At 39.5% G+C, this 20,389-nt stretch overlaps 2 protein-coding genes across 2 annotated transcripts; one reads left to right on the top strand and one right to left on the bottom strand.

Annotated features, from left to right (window-relative positions):
* Positions 1 to 13,005: 13,005 nt before the first annotated feature.
* LOC145704559 (uncharacterized) lies at positions 13,006 to 13,906 on the top strand. Its single transcript, XM_081782012.1, has 3 exons — positions 13,006 to 13,235; positions 13,279 to 13,742; positions 13,787 to 13,906. Exons 1-2 carry the CDS (start codon positions 13,032 to 13,034, stop codon positions 13,438 to 13,440), a joined length of 366 nt encoding a protein of 121 aa, XP_081638138.1. The 5' UTR covers positions 13,006 to 13,031; the 3' UTR covers positions 13,441 to 13,742; positions 13,787 to 13,906.
* A 1,206-nt stretch (positions 13,907 to 15,112) lies between these two features.
* Positions 15,113 to 15,660, bottom strand: LOC145704873 (uncharacterized). Its single transcript, XM_081782339.1, has 3 exons — positions 15,584 to 15,660; positions 15,352 to 15,544; positions 15,113 to 15,307 (listed from the first exon to the last, which is right to left on the bottom strand). The coding sequence occupies exons 1-3, from the start codon at positions 15,623 to 15,625 to the stop codon at positions 15,135 to 15,137; spliced, it is 408 nt and encodes a 135-aa protein (XP_081638465.1). The 5' UTR covers positions 15,626 to 15,660; the 3' UTR covers positions 15,113 to 15,134.
* Positions 15,661 to 20,389: the final 4,729 nt, after the last annotated feature.

The raw sequence follows: 20,389 nt of genomic DNA, 5'->3' as shown, positions 1-20,389 counted from the left end.
CTAAAAAAATTGTTGAAACAGAAACCATTACGGGAAAAGAAATTCAAAATTTCAATTTCAGATGGGTAATTGTTTTTGCCGAACAACGAACCGAAGCTCAATTTCATCAAGATGGGCGAGCTCAAGCGACTTCGACTCGATCTCGGTAATCATGCGCCAGCGAATCGAACAAGGACTCCCTGTCCCAGGTATGAAATCAACAACGATAACTTGTTTGAGCCCACAGAATATTAAATAAACATAAACGTAGCCGAATTTGCACCAATGGACCCACAACAAAACGAGTCAGGCTACGTTTCGCGCTTTGGGCGATGAGTGCTATCACTGCTTGATTTGCTCCGAAGGTGAGTCATGGAAGTTCAACGGAAATTTATCATTAAATACCTTATTTTCAGCTTCCATCGCTTAAAACATCCAAACAGAAAAATAGATTCGGCAGAGAAATAGAAAAAAAACGACAAACGAGGTTCACTGTTTAAATTATCTTGCGAGTTCAATTTTCTCAATAATGTCATCCTTAATAAATGCATACTGAAAGAACCAATTAAACTCAATCCATAAATAAGGCTGGTTTTAGTTGTAGATTCGGAAACTTGCTAATGGAGCGCGTAAACAAGGCAAAGCAGGCTTTCTACGGGGGCGAAATCGCCAAAGAAGAAGAAAAATTGTCTATGACAATAGGTTCTAGAGTGGCAAAACTAGAATAACAATTTAGTTACAAAATCCACAATTAGAAAATAATAAATGACTTAAAAGCTTCTCATGAAACCTTGTTGATTAATTACATTGATTCGGACAAAAGTCAGCAATTTTGTGCAAGTTTTGCCATTCCAAAGAAAAATTCGAGGCGCTTCTTGGCAATGACGATCATCAATGCGACGAAGAAAAAGGAAAAGGCAACGAATTGCTCAGTAAGAAAAGAAACCATAAACGAAACATAATGAATTCAGAGCGGGTGAAATATCAACAGCGGATGCAATCGATGCAGGTGAGAAACAACGGAGGATTGCTGTACGCATATACAGCATCTATCGATAAGCAGCCAAAAGAGTAAGCAAGATGAAACAAAAGAAAACTAATAAATTATAGGGTAATTGAACTTCTTGCTTACGATGAAGGCCATCCAGTCCACGAGATCATAGTGGCATGGGAAAAGATCAAGGCCATGATCGAAGAAGTGACTGCCGCCATCGACGCCCTCAAAAAGCAAGGACCGAATCACTCCGGAGAAGGTAAAAAGTACTGAAAAAACATCTAAACATTTTTTCCCAGGCAAACCGAAGAAGTCGGATTCGGAGCATGAAACCATCAAGAAAGAGCCAAAGACAGAATAACCACAGTCAGCCTATTAACAAATAGCAAATAAACTGACTTGCATAATGAAATATTGAAATTACTCTCTAACCCAAAGTAAAAGCCTTAATGATTTCGATTTCAGATTGAAGCATGTGGTCGGCCACCAATGATTATGACAAATAATGAAAGTCGAAGAAAAAGTCAGGCCATAGGTTTATCATCAACATTATTTGTAAAAACAATTTTGCAGAAAATAATCTTCAATGGCACGCTCCGCGTGCAAAAATATAAAAGACAGAAATAATGAAAAGAAAAAGATCATTTGCTCTGTCGACTTATTCACATTCTTTGCGAACCTTCTTCATATTAAATATGCGGACAGTTGTGATGGCGAAACAAAAAATAAGTTAATCTTACTTGTTCAGACTATGAAAAGAGGAGCTTTTTACCCCAAAGACCTCGGCAAACTAGCAGAAAACACTGCGCCACGAGACAATGAAAGTACAATTGCACATTCTTCTGATCCTGGTGTCGACGAAACGGAGGAGAAAGGGATGCTTACCCCACGAAGCCGCAATCACCTTCGAACTGAGCGACAAAAAAGGCAAGAGGAAATCGGAAGTAGACAGCAAGATTCGCCCGAAAATATAATTGTTAACTCTGGATGGCAAAAATCGGTGTGAAAAATCTAAAAAACCATGCCAATTACCTATTAAGACCAATCAACCTGACGACTTGAAAGATACCTCACTGCAGTATCATCTCCATGAAGAATGGACAAAGCGGGAGCAGAAGAGCATGCAAAAACTACACGAGCAGCACTCCCTGTCCAATGATATAACACCCGCTTTCATTGACGACTTGCAGGTAAGTTGAATTCATCAAATACATTCTTATCTTTATTAAAAGGCGCTTTCCTTCACAGAAAACAACAATAACAAGCTGCCCTGTTTCCAGCGTGACCAAGAAAATATACCTGAAGGAATGAGTTGCAAATCTTCGGGACGCGAGTCGGTAAGATGAATTCGAATTTATATTTATGAAAGTGATGAATTAAGTTTGACCCGTTTGAATTAACGGAGAACGATCAGCTCAATCGCCCGCTTGGAAAATGGATCCAACATCTATCCGAAGCAGAGCTGGAAGCTCCTGATAGATTTTCAATTTCCGACAATAATAATACAGTCATCATTGAGAGCTTGCAGGTAATTCGCGCAAAAAAGCGCCAATTAAAGGAATTCTTTAAGAACACTTCACCAGACGGCGAGATTGTCCGTGAACAAATCGGAGGATGGGTGCAGCATCTGGAGGAACCAAAGCTAGGAGCTCGTGAGAGATTGCAATCGTCCGGCAATAACAATCCAGCCCTTATTGAGGGCTTGCAGGTAATAAACGGACATAGAGCCAATTATATCAAGTCTTAAAGGACACTTCTACAAGCAGCGGAAAAAACAACGGTTGCATTCGACTGACAGGGCTAACTGACAATAGCGGCGTAGAATTGCACAATTTTGTTCCGAAGCAGCAACTTATGTTGGAGAAGCCGCGCCTTATCATAACCACGACGAAAACTTACGAAATCCCGGGGAGCGTACCAGCAATTCACGGTTTTGTTCATGGCACAGAAGAAATTCCTATTTGCCGGCAGACGGGCAAACTCATCCATGATAAATCAAATTTCAAAATTTCTTCAGAGAAGAGTTAGAATGTGACACGCAATATGTCAAAAAATCCACCATTTATATCAATTCTCTGCTCTTGACAACAGCATTGCATCACCCTGCAAATATAAAACCTCAAAATGCTGAACAAAATACATTTAAGAATGGAAAGGCAAATGAGGCGAGCGCACGTTGGGATAAGGGTCATACCTGCAAGACAAGAAATCATAGAAGACGATATATGCGAATTTCCTCTGCAGATTTATCGACGTGTTCCCCAGTACCAGACAGTAATAGACATAAAGTTGGGTGAATAATATGGAAAAGCACTCAAAGATTCAAATCCACTATTTGAAAGGGAAAAATTATTTTTCTCGCCAATAACAGCATTTACTCACCCCATCAAGGAACTTGAAAGTATGCTCCAGGAAAGGCGAATGGCATTAGAGGCTATGGAAGGTAAAACGCAGATTCATTAAAAAATAACAAAGACTTGTAGCAGTGCACGAAGAGTGTAAAACAAAATATGAAAGAAAACGGCGGCTCCATAAGGTTTTTCTGCAGGACAAGAAGGTTTCCCTCATCGGATTTGACAACAAAATACCGTCAAGAAGCGACAGGGAAAACGACATTATATCGCACTGGTTTTTCAAACTAGGAATGTGCAGAAAACGCCATTTGATCGAATGGACGATCACAAATGAAACAAGATTGTTCCTATACAGATATGACTTACTAACGCAGGAAGGAAAGAAGAAATTTCTCGAGGTAAATTTTCTTAATTCCGAATTATAGGCAGAAAAAACAAAATTTGTAGAGAGAAACGCTGGACATGGGAGAGTTTATCGAAGGAACGATACCCGAGGAAAAACAGGAAGCCTTGTGCAGATGCTGTAACAAAACAAGAAGAAAAGACAGGCGCTGGTACACAATGGACTGGGACAGCGCGAATTTTTGGTCGAAGAAAGATGCACGCATATCGAAAATGGAAAAGGAAGAAAAAGAATGATGAATTATAAATGTAAATTTGATAGGACAAAACCACCATAAGCATAATAAAAACTATTACCATTTTTTTCAATGAAAATGAGAACAGCATACGTTCCCGAAGAATGGATAGAAAAGATGTTGGAGGGATTTTTCAAAAGAGAAATGAAAAAATGGATAGAGCGACTCGCACGGACATACGATGAAATGCTTGTAAACGAAACAAACCGTTTGGGTAAGACGTAATCGAAGCCAAATAATATTTAAATAGCATATAATCAATCACCAAATAAATTTTCGCAACTAGTGCCAATGCTTAACCAGTGCACAATGAGAAACACCCAACAGAATGTTGGGCGAGCTTCTAATCAACTGACCATTGAACATCTCGGTGAACTTGGAAAACGATCACTTCCGCCCTGCGTCAAATTCATGATAAGTGGCCTCGAAAAATATAAGAAATTAAAGCACAAGGTAATAAAAAGTAAAAATGCGACTTATAGAAGTAAGGGACGACTTAACCTATGGAGTTTTTCTACAACGCTGGACTTCCGCTTGAAGAAGCAAAAAGGTTTTCGTTGGAGAAGATGACGATGAACACTGAAAGCGAAAGACGACTACAATATTATGTTGAGCATGCATACGGAAGAAAAAGGCTCAATAGACCAATAAGTACTCCAGAGAAAGATATAAAAAGGTCATTAAACTCTAATTAAGGGAATTATACATGCGAAGAGAAGATTGCTAGCGACGCGCGAAATCGATCGTTTCACCATTGCCCATTCAAGGGAAGGGATATTTGATTTTTAAATAGAGTTCTGTGAATAAAGCACATATGAATATGAATAATCCAACAATAAGGACAAGCAATACCTACGCCGAAATTTAAAAAAATGGAAAATGGAAGACGGTGACATAGAAGACGTCTGCAATATGCCGCCGACGACGACAAGTAAAACCATCTGCAAATTCGTTTTTCGACGCTTACATGCTGGATTGGGCAATGCACAACTTGTTGATTACAAGACGCCGACAGAGTATTTCGAAGCCAGTATTGCCCTGACAAAAGGGATTCATGATGTTCAATTGAAATAATTTCGTATTGCAAAATATAGAAAAGTACTCGTCAGAAAAAGAGTTCTTTAAATCGATAAGATTTAAATTTGAGCCCTCGAAAGCGATAAAAGCAGGGCATTTACACGCAAAAACACAAAAATGATAAGGAAGAGCACGCTCCGCGTGCAAATATATAAAAGGACAGAAAATGCAGCAGATGATACAATTCATTCTCCTCAGAAATAGGTTTTCTCTAGAAAAACGAGCGTTTCTCATTTGGCCGAGAAGCGCAAAACACTTCTCAGTGTTCTTCTCAGGCTCTAGAAAAATATTTGTTTACATAATTTTCATCTTTATTGGGTGCATAAAAATCAAAACAAATATTTTTCTAGAGCCTGAGAAGAACACTGAGAAGTGTTTTGCGCTTCTCGGCCAAATGAGAAACGCTCGTTTTTCTAGAGAATTTCCGTGTTTAATTCGAATTGAATTCTCTCCGTGTGCAAATATATAAAAGAACAGAAAATGCAGCAGATGATGCAATTCATTCGCCTCGGAAATAGGTTTTGTTGAATGATGAAAACCCTGCAGTCTTAAATGCAAAAGGATTTTCAACGTCGATCAGATAAAAACACAACTCTTTATTGACGACCCTACAGCTTTGCTAACCACAACATAAAATAGAACATTCTCATTTTTGTCGACAGACGTCATGATAGAGTTCATTCGCAAAAGAGACATGATTTGAGGCAACAGGTTCGCAAGCAAAACTAAAAACTGCAAGCAACGATTGATTTCTCAGGGATTTCGTGTTGATTAGATTGCTCGTAGAAGAAATATCCGTCATCAATTCTCTAGAAAAACGAGCGTTTCTCATTTGGCCGAAGCGCAAAACACTTCTCAGTGTTCTTCTCAGGCTCTAGAAAAATATTTGTTTTGATTTTTATGCACCCAATAAAGATGAAAATTATGTAAACAAATATTTTTCTAGAGCCTGAGAAGAACACTGAGAAGTGTTTTGCGCTTCTCGGCCAAATGAGAAACGCTCGTTTTTCTAGAGAATTTCCGTGTTTAATTCGAATTCAATTCTTTTGCGAGCAGGCGGCTAGCGCGAGGGCATTCTAAATAAATAGAGTGATGTCTATAAAATCTTTCTTCATTTCATTCGATTGCAGGTATAAAAGGGATGCTTTGCAACACAGTAACACTCGTCAGTCATAAAAATTACAAATAATGATCCAATATGAATTCCAGTTGCGAATCCAAGTACAATCAGTCACAAATCGTCCTATCTACTAGACAGATCAGTTGTTACTTAGATTATCCTACCTAGAACGCTTCGTTATTGTATTGAATCCGACGAGACTTGCGCCAATCCAGTCGAACATTTTGTCAAGAAGGTTTATTGCCTTAACCTTGATAAGAACGGGCCTCAACGCTCGCAGAAGTTCAAGTCGATCCATTGCTCGAAAGATTGGCTTAAATTTATAAAAATCTACTGGAAATAAAATACAAAGGTACCACTACAACTCGCATCAACCGACGGTAAACTCCCTTGAGGGCCAACTCGTCTCGCACAAGTTCTTTCGCCAACTCGTCGCATATCTCCCTTTCAAGATTATCGTTATTGCCCCTTAAAAGCTTATGAAAAGTGCATTTTATTGCTTTCACACATATAAAAATTGATTCTTCTTCTCAATCTGTTGACTCGTCCAATTAAAAATTGAAGGCTATGAAGTCTAGGCAGCGCGCGATAAAGGTCCCCCCGAGAATATCCCCTCTGTTGATTTGGTGAATTTGACATATTTACCCAGTCTTAAGATATAATATTAAGCGTGAGAATGCGGCAGGAATTTTCGATAATAAAAAGCACATAAGCTTTAGAATGGAAGAAGTCTCTTTACTATGAAGTGCAACTTGCCACAGGTCATTTCGTCTGATTTTTCTTTTTCTGTCGCTTAGATTGAGCACTGATGCTTGAAGAAACAGTGGATTTTCTATAACAAAAAAAGTGACGATAAAAAATGAAAAAAAAGCATTACCCGTCTTCTTTCAAGGGCCCACATTGGTTACTCGAATCGCTCGAGTCAACCTCCTTCGAGTCCTCTGTTGTTGCGAGGGAAAAAGGAGTAATGATGAGTGATGAATTCAGTTTTTTCGTTGCTGCAGCTTTGAGAGCCCTTGGTAAATCACAGAGGGGATGTTTTTGATTCGGCCAACGGGTTAACTCGATGACATTATCGATGTCATTCTTCGACAAACTAACGAAAAAGTATATACAGCGATGAGACAGAATTACCTATAATCATTCATCAATTGTGCAATGTTCTTCACCGCTTCATCCAGCGTCAATAAACCAGTAGACGCATTCAACAAAGGCTGGCAGTAAAGATTCTTTATACACGGTCCAAGAACACAAGCAAGATCTGAGCGAGAATAATACCAGCTAGAGCGTGCATGAGAAGAAAATAATGCTAAATAAATGAAAACGTGAAAGGGAATGAAAAACTTACTCGAGCTTCTCCCGTTTTTTAAGTAGGTAGAATTATTCCTCAAAGAAGAAGGAAATTTCATGAGGGAACGATCCATCGTACCATCGATGAAACTACCAGGAAGACGAGATAATGTGTATAGGGTTTCGCGTAAATCGTAACGATGACTTTTGGTCATCAATGTTTCAATTTGGTCGCATGAAGAAAGGCAGTCTGAGGAGAGGGATAATTTTTCCTATAAGAAATTATATTATGGAAACAAAATTTCTATTAACCTGATGAAGATAAGGTTGTTCGGGAAACCGCGTGTAGTTTTCGAATATCATCGGGATCAAGAGATCTGGATAATATTCATAGAGTTTATCCATTTCGGAGAGCTTATTGTGGATAGAATCAGATACATTGAAAATATTTCCCTCCAAATAACGAGAAGAAGCTTCAAATAAATTTGGTTTCTTGTCTTTCAAACAACCGTGGAACATTGTATCAGAGACAGGGAGCGTATTGACATCGTCTAATAAAAAAAATGCTTAAATCATATAAATGCCATCAAAAAAACCTGGGTTATCGCAAGCGAGCATATTCAATGAATTTATCGACTGGCGAACATCTAATTGGCAACGAAGAACAATAGCGCGCAGGCATTCATCAGAAACTGTCAAGTTCTCTGCATAACGAATTTTCTTCAATCGACCTAAAAAAGATTGAAAATCCCAAAAAAAAACAAGTGAGAACCTAATATCTGTGTCGTTTGCAATGACGAAAAGAAAAGTTCGTACATGTTGGCCCGAAGACTTTTGAATTTAGTAGCAGAGCAATTATTCGCAGTAGCGATGATGGGGATGTCAGTGGATTTTACGAGACTGGTAAACTCAGCGAGGCCGCCACGGTCTGCACATCCGGAAAGTCCATCGACTTCATCCATGAGCAATAAAAATTGATCATTCATCGAATTGACATTGACATTGCTTTATAGAAGTACAACAAAGAAAAATTAGAAGGAGAAAATATATTGTCAAAACATTGTTGTACCAAACTAAGAGCTTCGCGAACAACATCGTGAATTGATTTCTTACCACGGTCATCACTAAACAAGGGCGTCATCAAAAATAGCAACGAAAATAATATGAAATACAGGGATGAGTTATCATAATACCTTGCGTTAAACTCGATAACATGAAAGCCAGCTTCGGCCGCAACAACGTGAGCAGTGGTAGTCTTCCCAACCCCTGGAGGACCAAGTAACAAAGCAGCACGTAAATGATTGCCAGAAACATAAGGCTGATAGTTCGATTTTTCGGGGTTCTTCGTGCCTCCGCCAAGACTTGATTTCCAGTTTTAAAGCCAGGCAAGCAACTTAGCAGCGTTCGATGTCTTTTGATTTTGCCCAATTATGTCTTTTATTCGAGCAGGTTTATACTTGTCCACATATAGATCAAGGTGAAGATTCGGATCGCAAGATTTAGATGTAGTTTCAGGTCGAGAACTTGAGTTGGTAAGCAGCATATCGTCGGAATCAAATCGCTCAGAAAGAGACGGGGAGCATCTTATAAGGCGAAAAAGGCCAGCCTCGTCAATTATAATTACTTTAAGACGCTTAGCCTTCTCCACTTTACATTGTCCAGGATTCAATCCAGCAACCAAATAATGAGTGCTAAGAGACAACGAAGAAGAAACTCTGCCGCCATGGGAAGAAATTAGGGAAGAGAGTTGAACACGATCAAGACTATCGCCGTCTCCAGTCAGAACGAATGAACAACCAGCTAGACAATTGCGCTTCCCTTGAGGTACAATCCGCGAACCAGGATTTCTTGCGTAGCCAATTTCGTGAATAGAATGATTCCAAAACGTCTTATTTGCCGTAGATGAACTCGTGCAGGGATGTTCCGCCGCCTGATTCGAAATGTCAGCAAGAACGGGCGGAGGATTAGTATTCGAATCGACAGTAAGGCGGTTTTCAAGACCAGGCTCTTCAACGAAAGCGTCTTCTGTTTTTTTGCTGGATGAGGGAAAATTATGAGAACGAGGATTGTCGTTGACAAAGGCGGGCTCTGACGATGAACCAAGACTTGCAGGCCGTGGCGAATGTTTGACAACAACAGAATCATCATCTAGACTACCTAAGAACAATCATATCAAATTAAACAAGAAAATTACCTGGCAAAATAGGAGCTTCATCGAAAGAATCATTATCGGGTGGTGATAAATCACATGTAGAATTGATAGATTCATCAAAAGTCTTCGATCGGGAATTATGACCACCATCCATTTTAATAACAGGCGAGAATATAGGTGCGATTTTATTATTGGAAACAACGATAGAATCGGCGTCATCGGAAACATGTACAGAACTTAATTCGTTAGTTGCGGCCACCGTAGTTTCGTCAGGAACAGAGGAAGAAACCAAATTAGGGCCCATGAGAAGCTCAACGGATGTTTTATAGGTGCCAATAGACTCAAGAGAAAAGTCGGGATGTAGGCGACGACATGCAGATAAAGATAAATCGCGGAGCGATTTTATATTAAGCGAATTCACATTTGCTTTAGGGATGACTGCAGCATTCATTCGTTCGTAGCATTTTCGATCGTTGTCAGAATTAACGGATAATGAGACTGGAGATGAAGTGCTTGTATGGGCGTCGATTTCACAAGATCCACGGGACAAAGACGCACGCAAAGGAGTTTTCTGATGAGGAATGTCGAGCGAAGATCTGATGAGAGCAAAAACAACTTCTTCGTCAATAACAGTAATTCCATACGCTTCGGCACGTTTCTGATTGAAGAAGCCAAAAAATTCACCAGCGACTGCATAATTTACATTTGGGGAAAAAGCAGTAGCAACAGTTCCACCAAAAGATAAGATTAAAGATCGAAGAGAACCTTCGTCTAATTTACGACCAGAGCCAGAAAGCAAAAAGGTTTCCCCAAACAAACAATCAGGAACGCCATCAACGTAATCACTGAACACAATCTCAGACGAAAAATCCTCCGAATAAACAGCATTCGTATCGAGAAGTGAAATAGTGCGCGGCGCAGGGACAGAGCTTCTTCCAGGACTATTTTTCGTGATGAAAGATTTGCTAGCTGGAATATCATCGTAGGTAATTTGCTCATAAACAACTGCATTGTGTTCGAGGAGATTGGGCCGATATACATCACTTAGTTGAGTAGTTGAAACCGGGGAAATAATTCCAAGTGAACATAGATCGGATAAGTAGTTAACACGAGGAGGAGAATAGTCTATAACAGAAGGGCCATCGATGGGAGCAGACGAAGAGGTTTGCTTGAAAGGCTAGATTTAGAATTAAATTTACTTATCACGCATAATTAACCAGCCCTCTCCTTAAGAACGTCGGTTTCAGAAGAATAGATGAAACCAAGATCCACCAAGTTCTTCATCGCAAATCAACAGTTAACGCACATCGAGCCCTAAATAGAACTCAGTAAATAAATAGTTATCTCTAGAAGACCATGTTTTTGAATCAAAAGAGAAAAATCGAATGAGAATAAAGAAACTTACAGGGAGTAGTGTTTCTAGAATGGATTGTTTTTTTTCGGGACAAGGTTGTCTCCCTCACATCACGCACGAGATAATAAATAAAGTGAAAAATAGGATGAAAGCACCAGTAGCAAACTAAAAAATTTGTGAATAAATGTCCGGAGCAGAAACTAGTGGCAATACCGTCGCCAAGAGCGGGTTCAAGCGCCACAGAAAAGTGTTAAAAGACAATCTCCTTGGCATCACTAAAGCCGACATCCGTAGGCTCGCCCGAAGGGGTGGGATTACGCGCATGTCGGCGGAGGTCTACGCCGTGGCCAGAGAAATCATTAGGGACTACCTAATGAGACTGGTCAGTGACACCGTCACTTACACCCAACACGCCAACCGAAAGACAATCTCCGCCCTTGACGTTGTCTACGCGCTCAAGAGACAGGGCCGACACCTTTACGGGTTCGGAGGATAAATCCATCCCAAGTCTTCAAAAAACAGGCCCTTTTAAGGGCCACACATATATTGCAAGATGTTAATACAGCCATAATAGGTTAAAGTAGTAATAAATGAAGATACTCTAGTAGAATAAATAAATAAAAATTAAAAAAAAAAAGAATGACTCACCAAACGCGGACCAATGAAAGCGCACGAGCGCCGGTGCACCAGGAGCGAAAATAAGTTTAGTCGAGACTTACACAGCCCAACCGAATAGAAATAAGTGACAAATTAGAGAATGCCAAAATCACTTCTGCCAAAGTGAAATAGGCAAAATGAGAAAAAATCTGTCACTTATAGCTATTTCAGGGTAAACTAAGTATAAAGAGAACAAATTATTGACGACAGAATCAAATTTCGAGTTCGATATTGCTTCTGCCAAAGCAAAATCGACAAAACAGAATTTGACAAGAGTAAAATTCCATCGCCAATAATTACGAGTCTCAAAATTCACGCCCGAAAATTTTATCTCAACTTACTTCTGCCAAAGTAGGAAAAGATAGAATATTCGAACTGAATACAATAAATAATGATAATAGAAAAAAGCCATAGGTCTCACTAAAGAACAGCCCTTGAGGAAACGCCCACAACCTCCCACCCTCCCCAAAAATACACCTCATTATTTATATACTTCGAACAAAATATATATAAAAATTCGGAGCAAAAAGTGCGCAGGTCTAACGAGAAGATAGCCCTTGAGGAAACGCCCACAACCTCCCACCCCCTCCCCAAAAATACACCTGTCAAAAAAAAGTAGGGAGGAGCGCGCTCCGCGCGCGAATATATTAAAGACATAAAGATAGAGGTATTAGAATTAGGAAAGGCGGAGCAGGAAGTTGTGGAGGCCGACTCGAGGAAATTGTGGAGGGCGACTCGAGGAAATGGCACGCTTCGCGTGAACCCTGTTGCTGGAAATGGCACGCTTCGCGTGAACCCTGTTGCTGGAAAAGGCACGCTTCGCGTGAATCCTGTTGCTGGAAATGGCACGCTTCGCGTGAACCCTGTTGCTGGAAAAGGCACGCTTCGCGTGAACCCTGTTGCTGGAAAAGGCACGCTTCGCGTGAATCCTGTTGCTGGAAAAGGCACGCTTGTGTTCGAAGAAAGCGGGAAAAGTGTTCGAAGAAAGCGGGAAAAGTGTTCGAAGAAAGCGGGAAAAGTGTTCGAAGAAAGCGGGAAAAGTGTTCGAAGAAAGCGGGAAAAGTGTTCGAAGAAAGTGGGAAAAGTGTTCGAAGAAAGTGGGAAAAGTGTTCGAAGAAAGTGGGAAAAGTGTTCGAAAAAGTGCCCAGGGCAAGTTTGAAAAAAAGTGTATTCAGCTCGAAGTGTACTCAGTTCGAAGTGACTTCAGTTCGAAATAACTTCGAACTGAGTACACTTCGAACCAGTTAACTTCGAACCGAGTACACTTCGAACTCAGTACACTTCGAACTGAGGTCACTTCGAACTCAGTACACTTCGAACTGAAGTCACTTCGAACTCAGTACACTTCGAACAGGATGACATTCGAACCCAGTACATACGCCCCGTGTTTGATTTTCATATTTTGAACTCTTGAAGATGATTTTCCGAATTGAAGAATTCGAGGTCGAAACGAAAAATTACACCTTGTCTACAATAGGGGCAACCAAGTGGATGCACGGTCAGCCCTTCGATCTACCGACTCTCGTCTCCGCACCCATGCGTCAGGAGCAATCAGGCACTGGCTTTTCCTGCAATATCTGCCTGGAAACAATGACGCAGATGAAAAGAAAAGGCAAAAAGGTAAATTTTCGAATTTTTTCTGATATTAGTTAAGTTTTTTTAGATAGTGACGACTCCCTGTGGACACCCCTTCTGTAAGTCCTGCGTGGAAATGGCTGCACGGTCAGCGTATGGACGAATGCCCGACCCGAATCATGTCGTCAACAATTGCCCCAAGTGCCGAAAGGCGTACGCGCTTCGACAGCTGATCGAACTTTTTATGTAATTTTTATATGTTTTACAAATAAAGAAACAAATAAAAAGATAGCATGATAAAAATCTCAGTTATATAGACTATATCTGTCAAATAAGCAATCGTAAAGTTGAGTTGATTTTTTTGATGTTCTCTAGAATCCATTTTTTCTAAGAATAAGAAAAATAACGTAAAATAAACCTCGTCAATGTAACGAACTCTAACGACGATGATCGGTTATCGGCCGTACTGGAATGCTACCATTCCCGAATATTGGCTCGAGAAAGGATTGACCATGGAAATGTTGAAGGAAGGGTACTTGATCTTGGCGATTTGTAAGTTCAATATTTTGCGTCTAAACTGATTCACCGGTTTTCAGTTATGATCATCCTAACAGTAATCGCATTTTTCAACTAATACGTGTTCACTTGCTGGGTTCGCAAAAACATCGACCCACTGAAACTGATCGGAGAGAAGCCCCTGACGAGATTGGAGAAATATGCTCAAGCTTGTTAACTTGGCCAAGAACCTGCGATGAGTTTTATTTCCTCCACTCTTGTCACTAATGACAAAGTTTATATTGTCATTCGACTTATTCTTGCGTTGTGGTCCTCCGCGCTTAATCTGGTTACTTTCGAGTCGGAAGGGATACGAGGAATTTTCGGTGGATCGTATTATCTAATTGGTATGTTTACCGCTTTCCTTCACATCTTGAAAATCTGTCCTAGCTATATGCCTAACGATTTACGTTAGCTTTCATCGAGAGCTGATAATTGACGGATTCGGAAGGAAAGTTCAGATGGTCAACAAACTTCTTTCATTATTGCTAAATATCATGGTAACGCTTTTATTCATGAAAATTGACAATAAAGCTTGAATTCTTCAGATAAATCTGCAGGTTTTTATCGCGCTTAGTTGGTGGACAAAATGGTTTGGACTTGGATACCGCTACAGAGACATACAACGCGGTTTTGATATTCCGAAATGGCTGCGATTTAACAAAGAGTTTTGCCCGATTACTTTCATTCTCGTTGAGGTCCTTTGGTTTGATACGATGGGTGAGCTATTTTCTAATTCAATAAAGTCGGCTAAGCTTTTATTTATTCAGTTACTTTCGCCGGAGTATGGGGACCAATCTTTATTGGGAATTTAGTCGTCTCTTTAATTTTCAGTGACGTGATTGTCGAACCTCCTCAAGCTTTAGGGTAAGATCGAAATCACGGACGAACATATAAATATAATTTGTAGTGCTCCACATGTACGACCTGTAACAACCATGGTTCAAGGTTTTTGCTTTATGCTCGGGTTCAAATGCATTCATTCATTGAAAAAATCATTCATTCAAATGCTGCTCGCTTCTTTCTGCCTGCTGAAAATTTGGGTATTCAAGAAGATTCCAGTTCTTGGAGAACGACTTCTTCATCGACAAAAATGTGCCACCAATTTCCTGAAACGACAAGCTTTCAACGCTCATTTCGAGACAGGTTTCGACGAACCTAAACAAAAGAGAAGAATAACTGTTGTCCGCAATGTTTACGAAAACCTTGGAAACTCGTCAATGAAGAAATACATTCTTTCACGAAAGACTTTAATCAGACGAAGTATGGATGCAAGTTTATAGACTGCTCTGTTGATCATTATATTCTGCTTTTTCTTAAATACAAACCAAAATTATTTTTTTATTATTCATTTATCGGTATTATAAACGATTTTTTTTCATGAGGTTACTAAAAAGGCGCCATCGAAGTGGTCGTAATTGTAGAATTGCCAAGAGCATCGAAATGGTCGACGTATATTTTGTTTGCAATCAGTCCGCCAGATACCGAGCCAAATATGAATCCAATGATCACCATCACAAGAGGCTGCGTGCCCAAAGCTTGCATGATGCTGAAGCAGCCACCTAATTAAAATGAATAAGAATAGATTTTTGACAGCTTTGTTTACTTGTAGCACCACCATAAATGCAACTCTGTGTGCAAGCAGCGCATGAAAGTGCAACGACTCCATCAACACTGAATCCAATAGCGAGCATTGACAGTGGAAAAGCTATGAGGCCGATCAGTCCGCAGATCAAAACCCAAGAGAGCATGTACCAGACTTTTACATCGGAGGGCCAGAGTTCGGACTCGGCGTAAGGCTAGATGAAAAAATGAGAAAAGAAGTACTGAACGCTTACCATGATATCGTCAGGATTCATTGAGGTGGTCACGTGGTCCATTGTATGTTCTCCGAGTCCAATATCTTATAAAGGATTTCAACTGAATTTTTTTAAGTCAGATGTCAACAAACTCTCAAATCCGTTTCTTGAATTGGGGGCAAAATTCTACTGGCCACGACGAACATTTTTATTTCTCTTATTATTTTGTTTGAGCTGATCTCCCTGCGGCAGTTGATTCCTATCTAAGTCTTGGTGTAAAAACTGAGAAAGGGTTTTATTCAGTTTATTTCTGGACCCTCGGGGCTGTTGATGACTCCCTTTTCCCTTTTTGAGGGTTGAATGAACTTTACTTTGAAAGTGCTAGTTTTTCTTTTGAAGATTGAAAAAGAAGAAAGTAGAATTTCTTATTGAATTTTTGGAAATAAGCTTTACTTAATTTTTCAATTGCCTTGTAAATATCATCTTTTAGAAATTGATTTTTTAAAATTTAAAGACAAATGTAGTCTTCCATGATTTCAAAATTGATAACAACATCCCCGGAAATGAAACAAATAATCACACGTAGAGGATAAAGTACTAACCATATGAGTTTCATAATTGACGAAAATTTCAAGTGGCTATTTGAAAATGTTTCAAAAGACAACTCTTTCTTGAAGTGGCGCGGATCGGCGCGAGATTTGCGGCTCATCCTCGAAACACAATTTGGAACATTAGAAGATCATCAAACCTACTCCCTTTTTTCTATTGAGCTTTAGAAAAAGCTCTCTGGAACTGTGAAAAGGGTTTTACAGTTTTACTTTGGAAGTCAGTTGAATAGCTTGTAGGAAATATGTTCTTGGTTAAAATTTGATCTATTCCTTAGTCAGCGAATAAATATTGTACTAACTCACTCTTTAATTTTCTGTTCTGCTATTCGAGTGTTTTGAGATGTTCTTGAGCATTGATCAATTATTCATTTACAGTATTAAAGAATTACTGTAATTTGAACTGAAAGAATCAAGTCAGCAATTCCGCGAATTGAGATTCTTTTGGCAACTTGCAAGGGTCGAAAATTGTTGCCGACTCCTGCAGCTTGAAAATTGCGTAAAATGTGCGCCAGCCTGCCTCGCGAAAAAAACGAAGATGAAATGAGTAAAACCGCAACCGGAACATGCGCAAGAAAGAACCTGCGCCCGCGGTCCAAATTGAAAGAGAAAAAACGACCAAAAGTGCTTGTTAATTTCACATTGCGTGAAATTTGCAGAGAAATGATCAAACAAGGATCACACCTAGGCCGGAAATAGAAGATTGCTTCCGATTGCTTCACGATTTCTTGCGTAAAAATCTGGCTTGGTTTCGCTTTTTTGCGCTAGAAATAAAAAGGAGAACATGCATTCTAATCTCAATTATATAGCGCTTGAATAATTGGCCTACATAGTGCCACTCTCACTTTTTTTTCTTAGCTCATTTGTCAACGCTTTCATATTCGGCCAAAAAAAGCAAAGCTGAAGTTTTCCGCGAAAGAAGCGGTAATTTTTAACCTTATCATTCAAATGCGAATTTGCCAGGAGTCCAGTTGACCTTTTGAAAGTCAATTTCGCTTCTTTTTTCAGCTGCTTCTTTTGTCTTCTTTTTTGCAAATTTCTAAAATCGGAAATGCAACGAGACAGTTTTTATGCGTTTCCTGTCTGCGTTTCCTTGAGTGACAGTAATTCGAGCAGTTTACGATCGAGAAAAGACGATGTTCTTGGATGAGCGAGAATCTGATGATCGAGAATGATGCATGTCAGATTACGGTGATCAATCTGACACTGAATACCCTTAGTTACGCCCTTATTATTCGCCCAGCGTGGAGGCCATGCATCTCGCGCTTTTTTCGCAGAGGGGAAATTAAGGTCATCGAAATCCGATACAGACACCACTGGATACTTGCGATTCTGGCTCAATCGCAGATCATAAACTCTCATCTTTCATTGCGAAAATGCCCGACCCGTCAAAAGTCCGTAAAACACTCATTTTCCTTCCCCGGCGCCAGAATTTCTCCTCGAGCTCGCTAAAAAGCCGGAAAAAGGTGTATTCTGTGGTAACATTTTGGCAGCAGCTTAACTTGTCCGCGGTGCCGTTTTTTTCAAATATTTTCACGCTTACACATGTTCCTCCCTTTTTTCATTCAAAAGAGCTTATATTCCCACACACTTTACTCTCGAATCAGATATTTTTTCGGTTTCTAAGAGTCTTAGGAAGACAGTCCTTAAAAAAAAAACGAATCAAATTTCGCAAAAACGCGAGTCTAAATCCCTTCCAGCGTCTATGTTCCATGTTTGGATGTGTCCCTTTTCTAACTCCTGGCTCGTGTAGCGGGATCTTGTTATGTCGAAAAATGTACAAACTACTTGGACTAACTGGATTTGCTCCATCCAGCATCCAGTTTCTTGTTTTCACTTTTTTTTCTCTGATGGAACGGGCGCGAATTAACGCGGAAATAAAGCCCATTGAAGAAGTTCTTTACTCACAACAAAATTTTAAATTTGAGCAGAAGGGGGTAAATAAAAGCCGATTTATTCAATGACTTCAAATTTTATCGGCTTTTTTTCTAAATTCAAAGATGAGCGAAGCGAATCTTGGCTAAAGAAAATAATTGTAGCGAAGCGAAGCTTCGCCTAAAAAAGCCTTTTTATTCTTGGAATTCGCGGGAAAATTTCGCTTCGCTATTATTTTTCTAAGCGAAGATTCGCTACGCTCATCTTCGATTTTTAGGCTTAACTTCTTTCTAAAGACTTTTTTGCGATTTATTTGCGATTCTATTCTTAGCGAAGATTCGCCGGAAATCGTTGTTTTGAAAACCTTGGGTGTCAATTAATTGCTTTTAAAAATAGAATAAAAGAGGTTCTGTCGCGAAAAAAGTGCGCGTGGATAAATAAGGAGCGCACAAATAAAAGATCAATCGGCGAGTTCTTTTTTATCGCCTCTATTTGGTACATATGGTAAGCCGCCGCATCATTTCCTGATAAAGGACGAGTGAATCGAGTAATCGCGTAAATAGAACATAAACTTAATGAGTGGAAGTTGTTTGCAAAAGATGCAGCAGACGATGAATTGTAAACACTACGGCGGAAATACTAGCCAGCTAGAACAAAACTAGGGGAAGGCTCACTTCAAGGGGATCACTTTTACTTTGCCGTTTTCGTTGGAACAAATGGATCGACGGACAAATTTGACAGCTTGGCGATTCTTCAGAACAGAGTTGCAAATTTTGATCAACTTTTCTGAGCTGAGCTGAGCTGACCTGAGTAAAAATTTTCTGAGCTGACCTACTTTGGAGGTTACTGAACTGAGCTGAGCTGGCCTTTTTCAGAGGTCATTGAGCGGAGCTGAGCTGAGCAGACCTTTTGTTTAAGAGAGTTCAGCTGAGCTGAGCTGAGCGGACCCTAATTAGAGCTGAGCTGAGCTAATTGAGCTGAGCTGAGCTGTTTTTTACTGTTTTTTGGTAGTAAAATTGTATTCAAATCATTGAGCTGAGCTAAGTGATGGTTGTCTGAGCTGAGCTGAGCAGAAAAGATCATATTCAGAAATAATTGAGCTGAGCTGAGCTGAGCTGAGTGAAAATTGTCTGAGCTGAGCTGAGCTGAGCAGATCAGATCATTTTCCAAAATCACTGAGCTGAGCTGAGCTGAGCGACTGCTCAACTCACTCAGCCAGCTCAGCTCACTCAGCTCAGCAAATTTTCAACTCTGCTTCAGAAACGAATGGTCTTGTTTTGAAGCTTTCTGTAGAATTTTAATTTTGCCACAATCAAGCATCTTTTTCGACCTTTGGGAATAGAAGATAAAGAGAGATTTTTGTTGAATATTTTTCTGGTTGTTAAAAACAACTGATTCTTGGCTCTATAAACTCTACCGGGTTGACCTTGGGAAGTGGCAAGCAAGAGATAATATCAGGAAGTCTATTGGAAAGCGTGAATAATTGAAAAGTTGGTTTATGGGGCTGTAAAAAAAGAAGACGAATAGAGCTGGCGAAGAAGGCAGGTGGCGAATATTTCAGACGATCGACGAGCCAGCAACTGGCCAGCTTGGGAAATAAAAACCTTTAATTTATGCCCGAGGATTTTCTTTTTCTTTCAGTTTTACTACTGCAATTGGTCGATTATACTTTGCTAAATAACAGAAGCCGTTTGGAAGATTAAAAAATCAACTTCCAGAAGATACGAAAAAAGACAAGGGCATTACTGTATATCTTCACTAAAATATTCATAAAAGAAATTGTCTATAAAATTCTCTTCAATAACAAAAGTTCTGTTCGAACAAAAACCCGCGTCAATTCTTTAAAATATTAACCGGCCCTAATCATCATTTCTTCTGCCAAAAAACAGAAATGCCTCGAAAATACATTCAGATAAGATAATTGTATTTTATGAGCAATAAATAAACCGGGAAAGTTTGGGTCTTGTATACCTTGTGTTTTACAAATTTGCAGTTTACATGGGCATTTGTTTTTTCAAATCAATCATTTGCGTAATTATCTACGTGGCTAGAATATACCAAAGTTCCTGTTCTTTTTTGTTTTGCATAAGAACGTGAATTTATTTAGGAATAATTAAGAATGTCCCATTCAGAATTTGCATTTCCCAGAGCTCGTTTTTATAGCCCTAAATAAATAACCCCAAACAGGGAAGAAAGTAAATTTCAGAGTTACTAAAAGTGCCATCATATTATCATTATTATATTTGTTGAGTCGATTTTATTTGCGTAGCCCAATATCGTTAGCCACTTCGCAAATTTAATCTACCAATAAGCCTAAAGAAGGTCTGACCTTTATCACTTCTCATTTTTTGTTGCTTCAGGGATT

Source organism: Oikopleura dioica, chromosome PAR (genome assembly GCF_907165135.1).
Source record: "Oikopleura dioica chromosome PAR, OKI2018_I68_1.0, whole genome shotgun sequence".
Lineage (NCBI taxonomy): Eukaryota > Metazoa > Chordata > Appendicularia > Copelata > Oikopleuridae > Oikopleura > Oikopleura dioica.
This window is presented reverse-complemented; position numbering and strand designations above follow the sequence as displayed.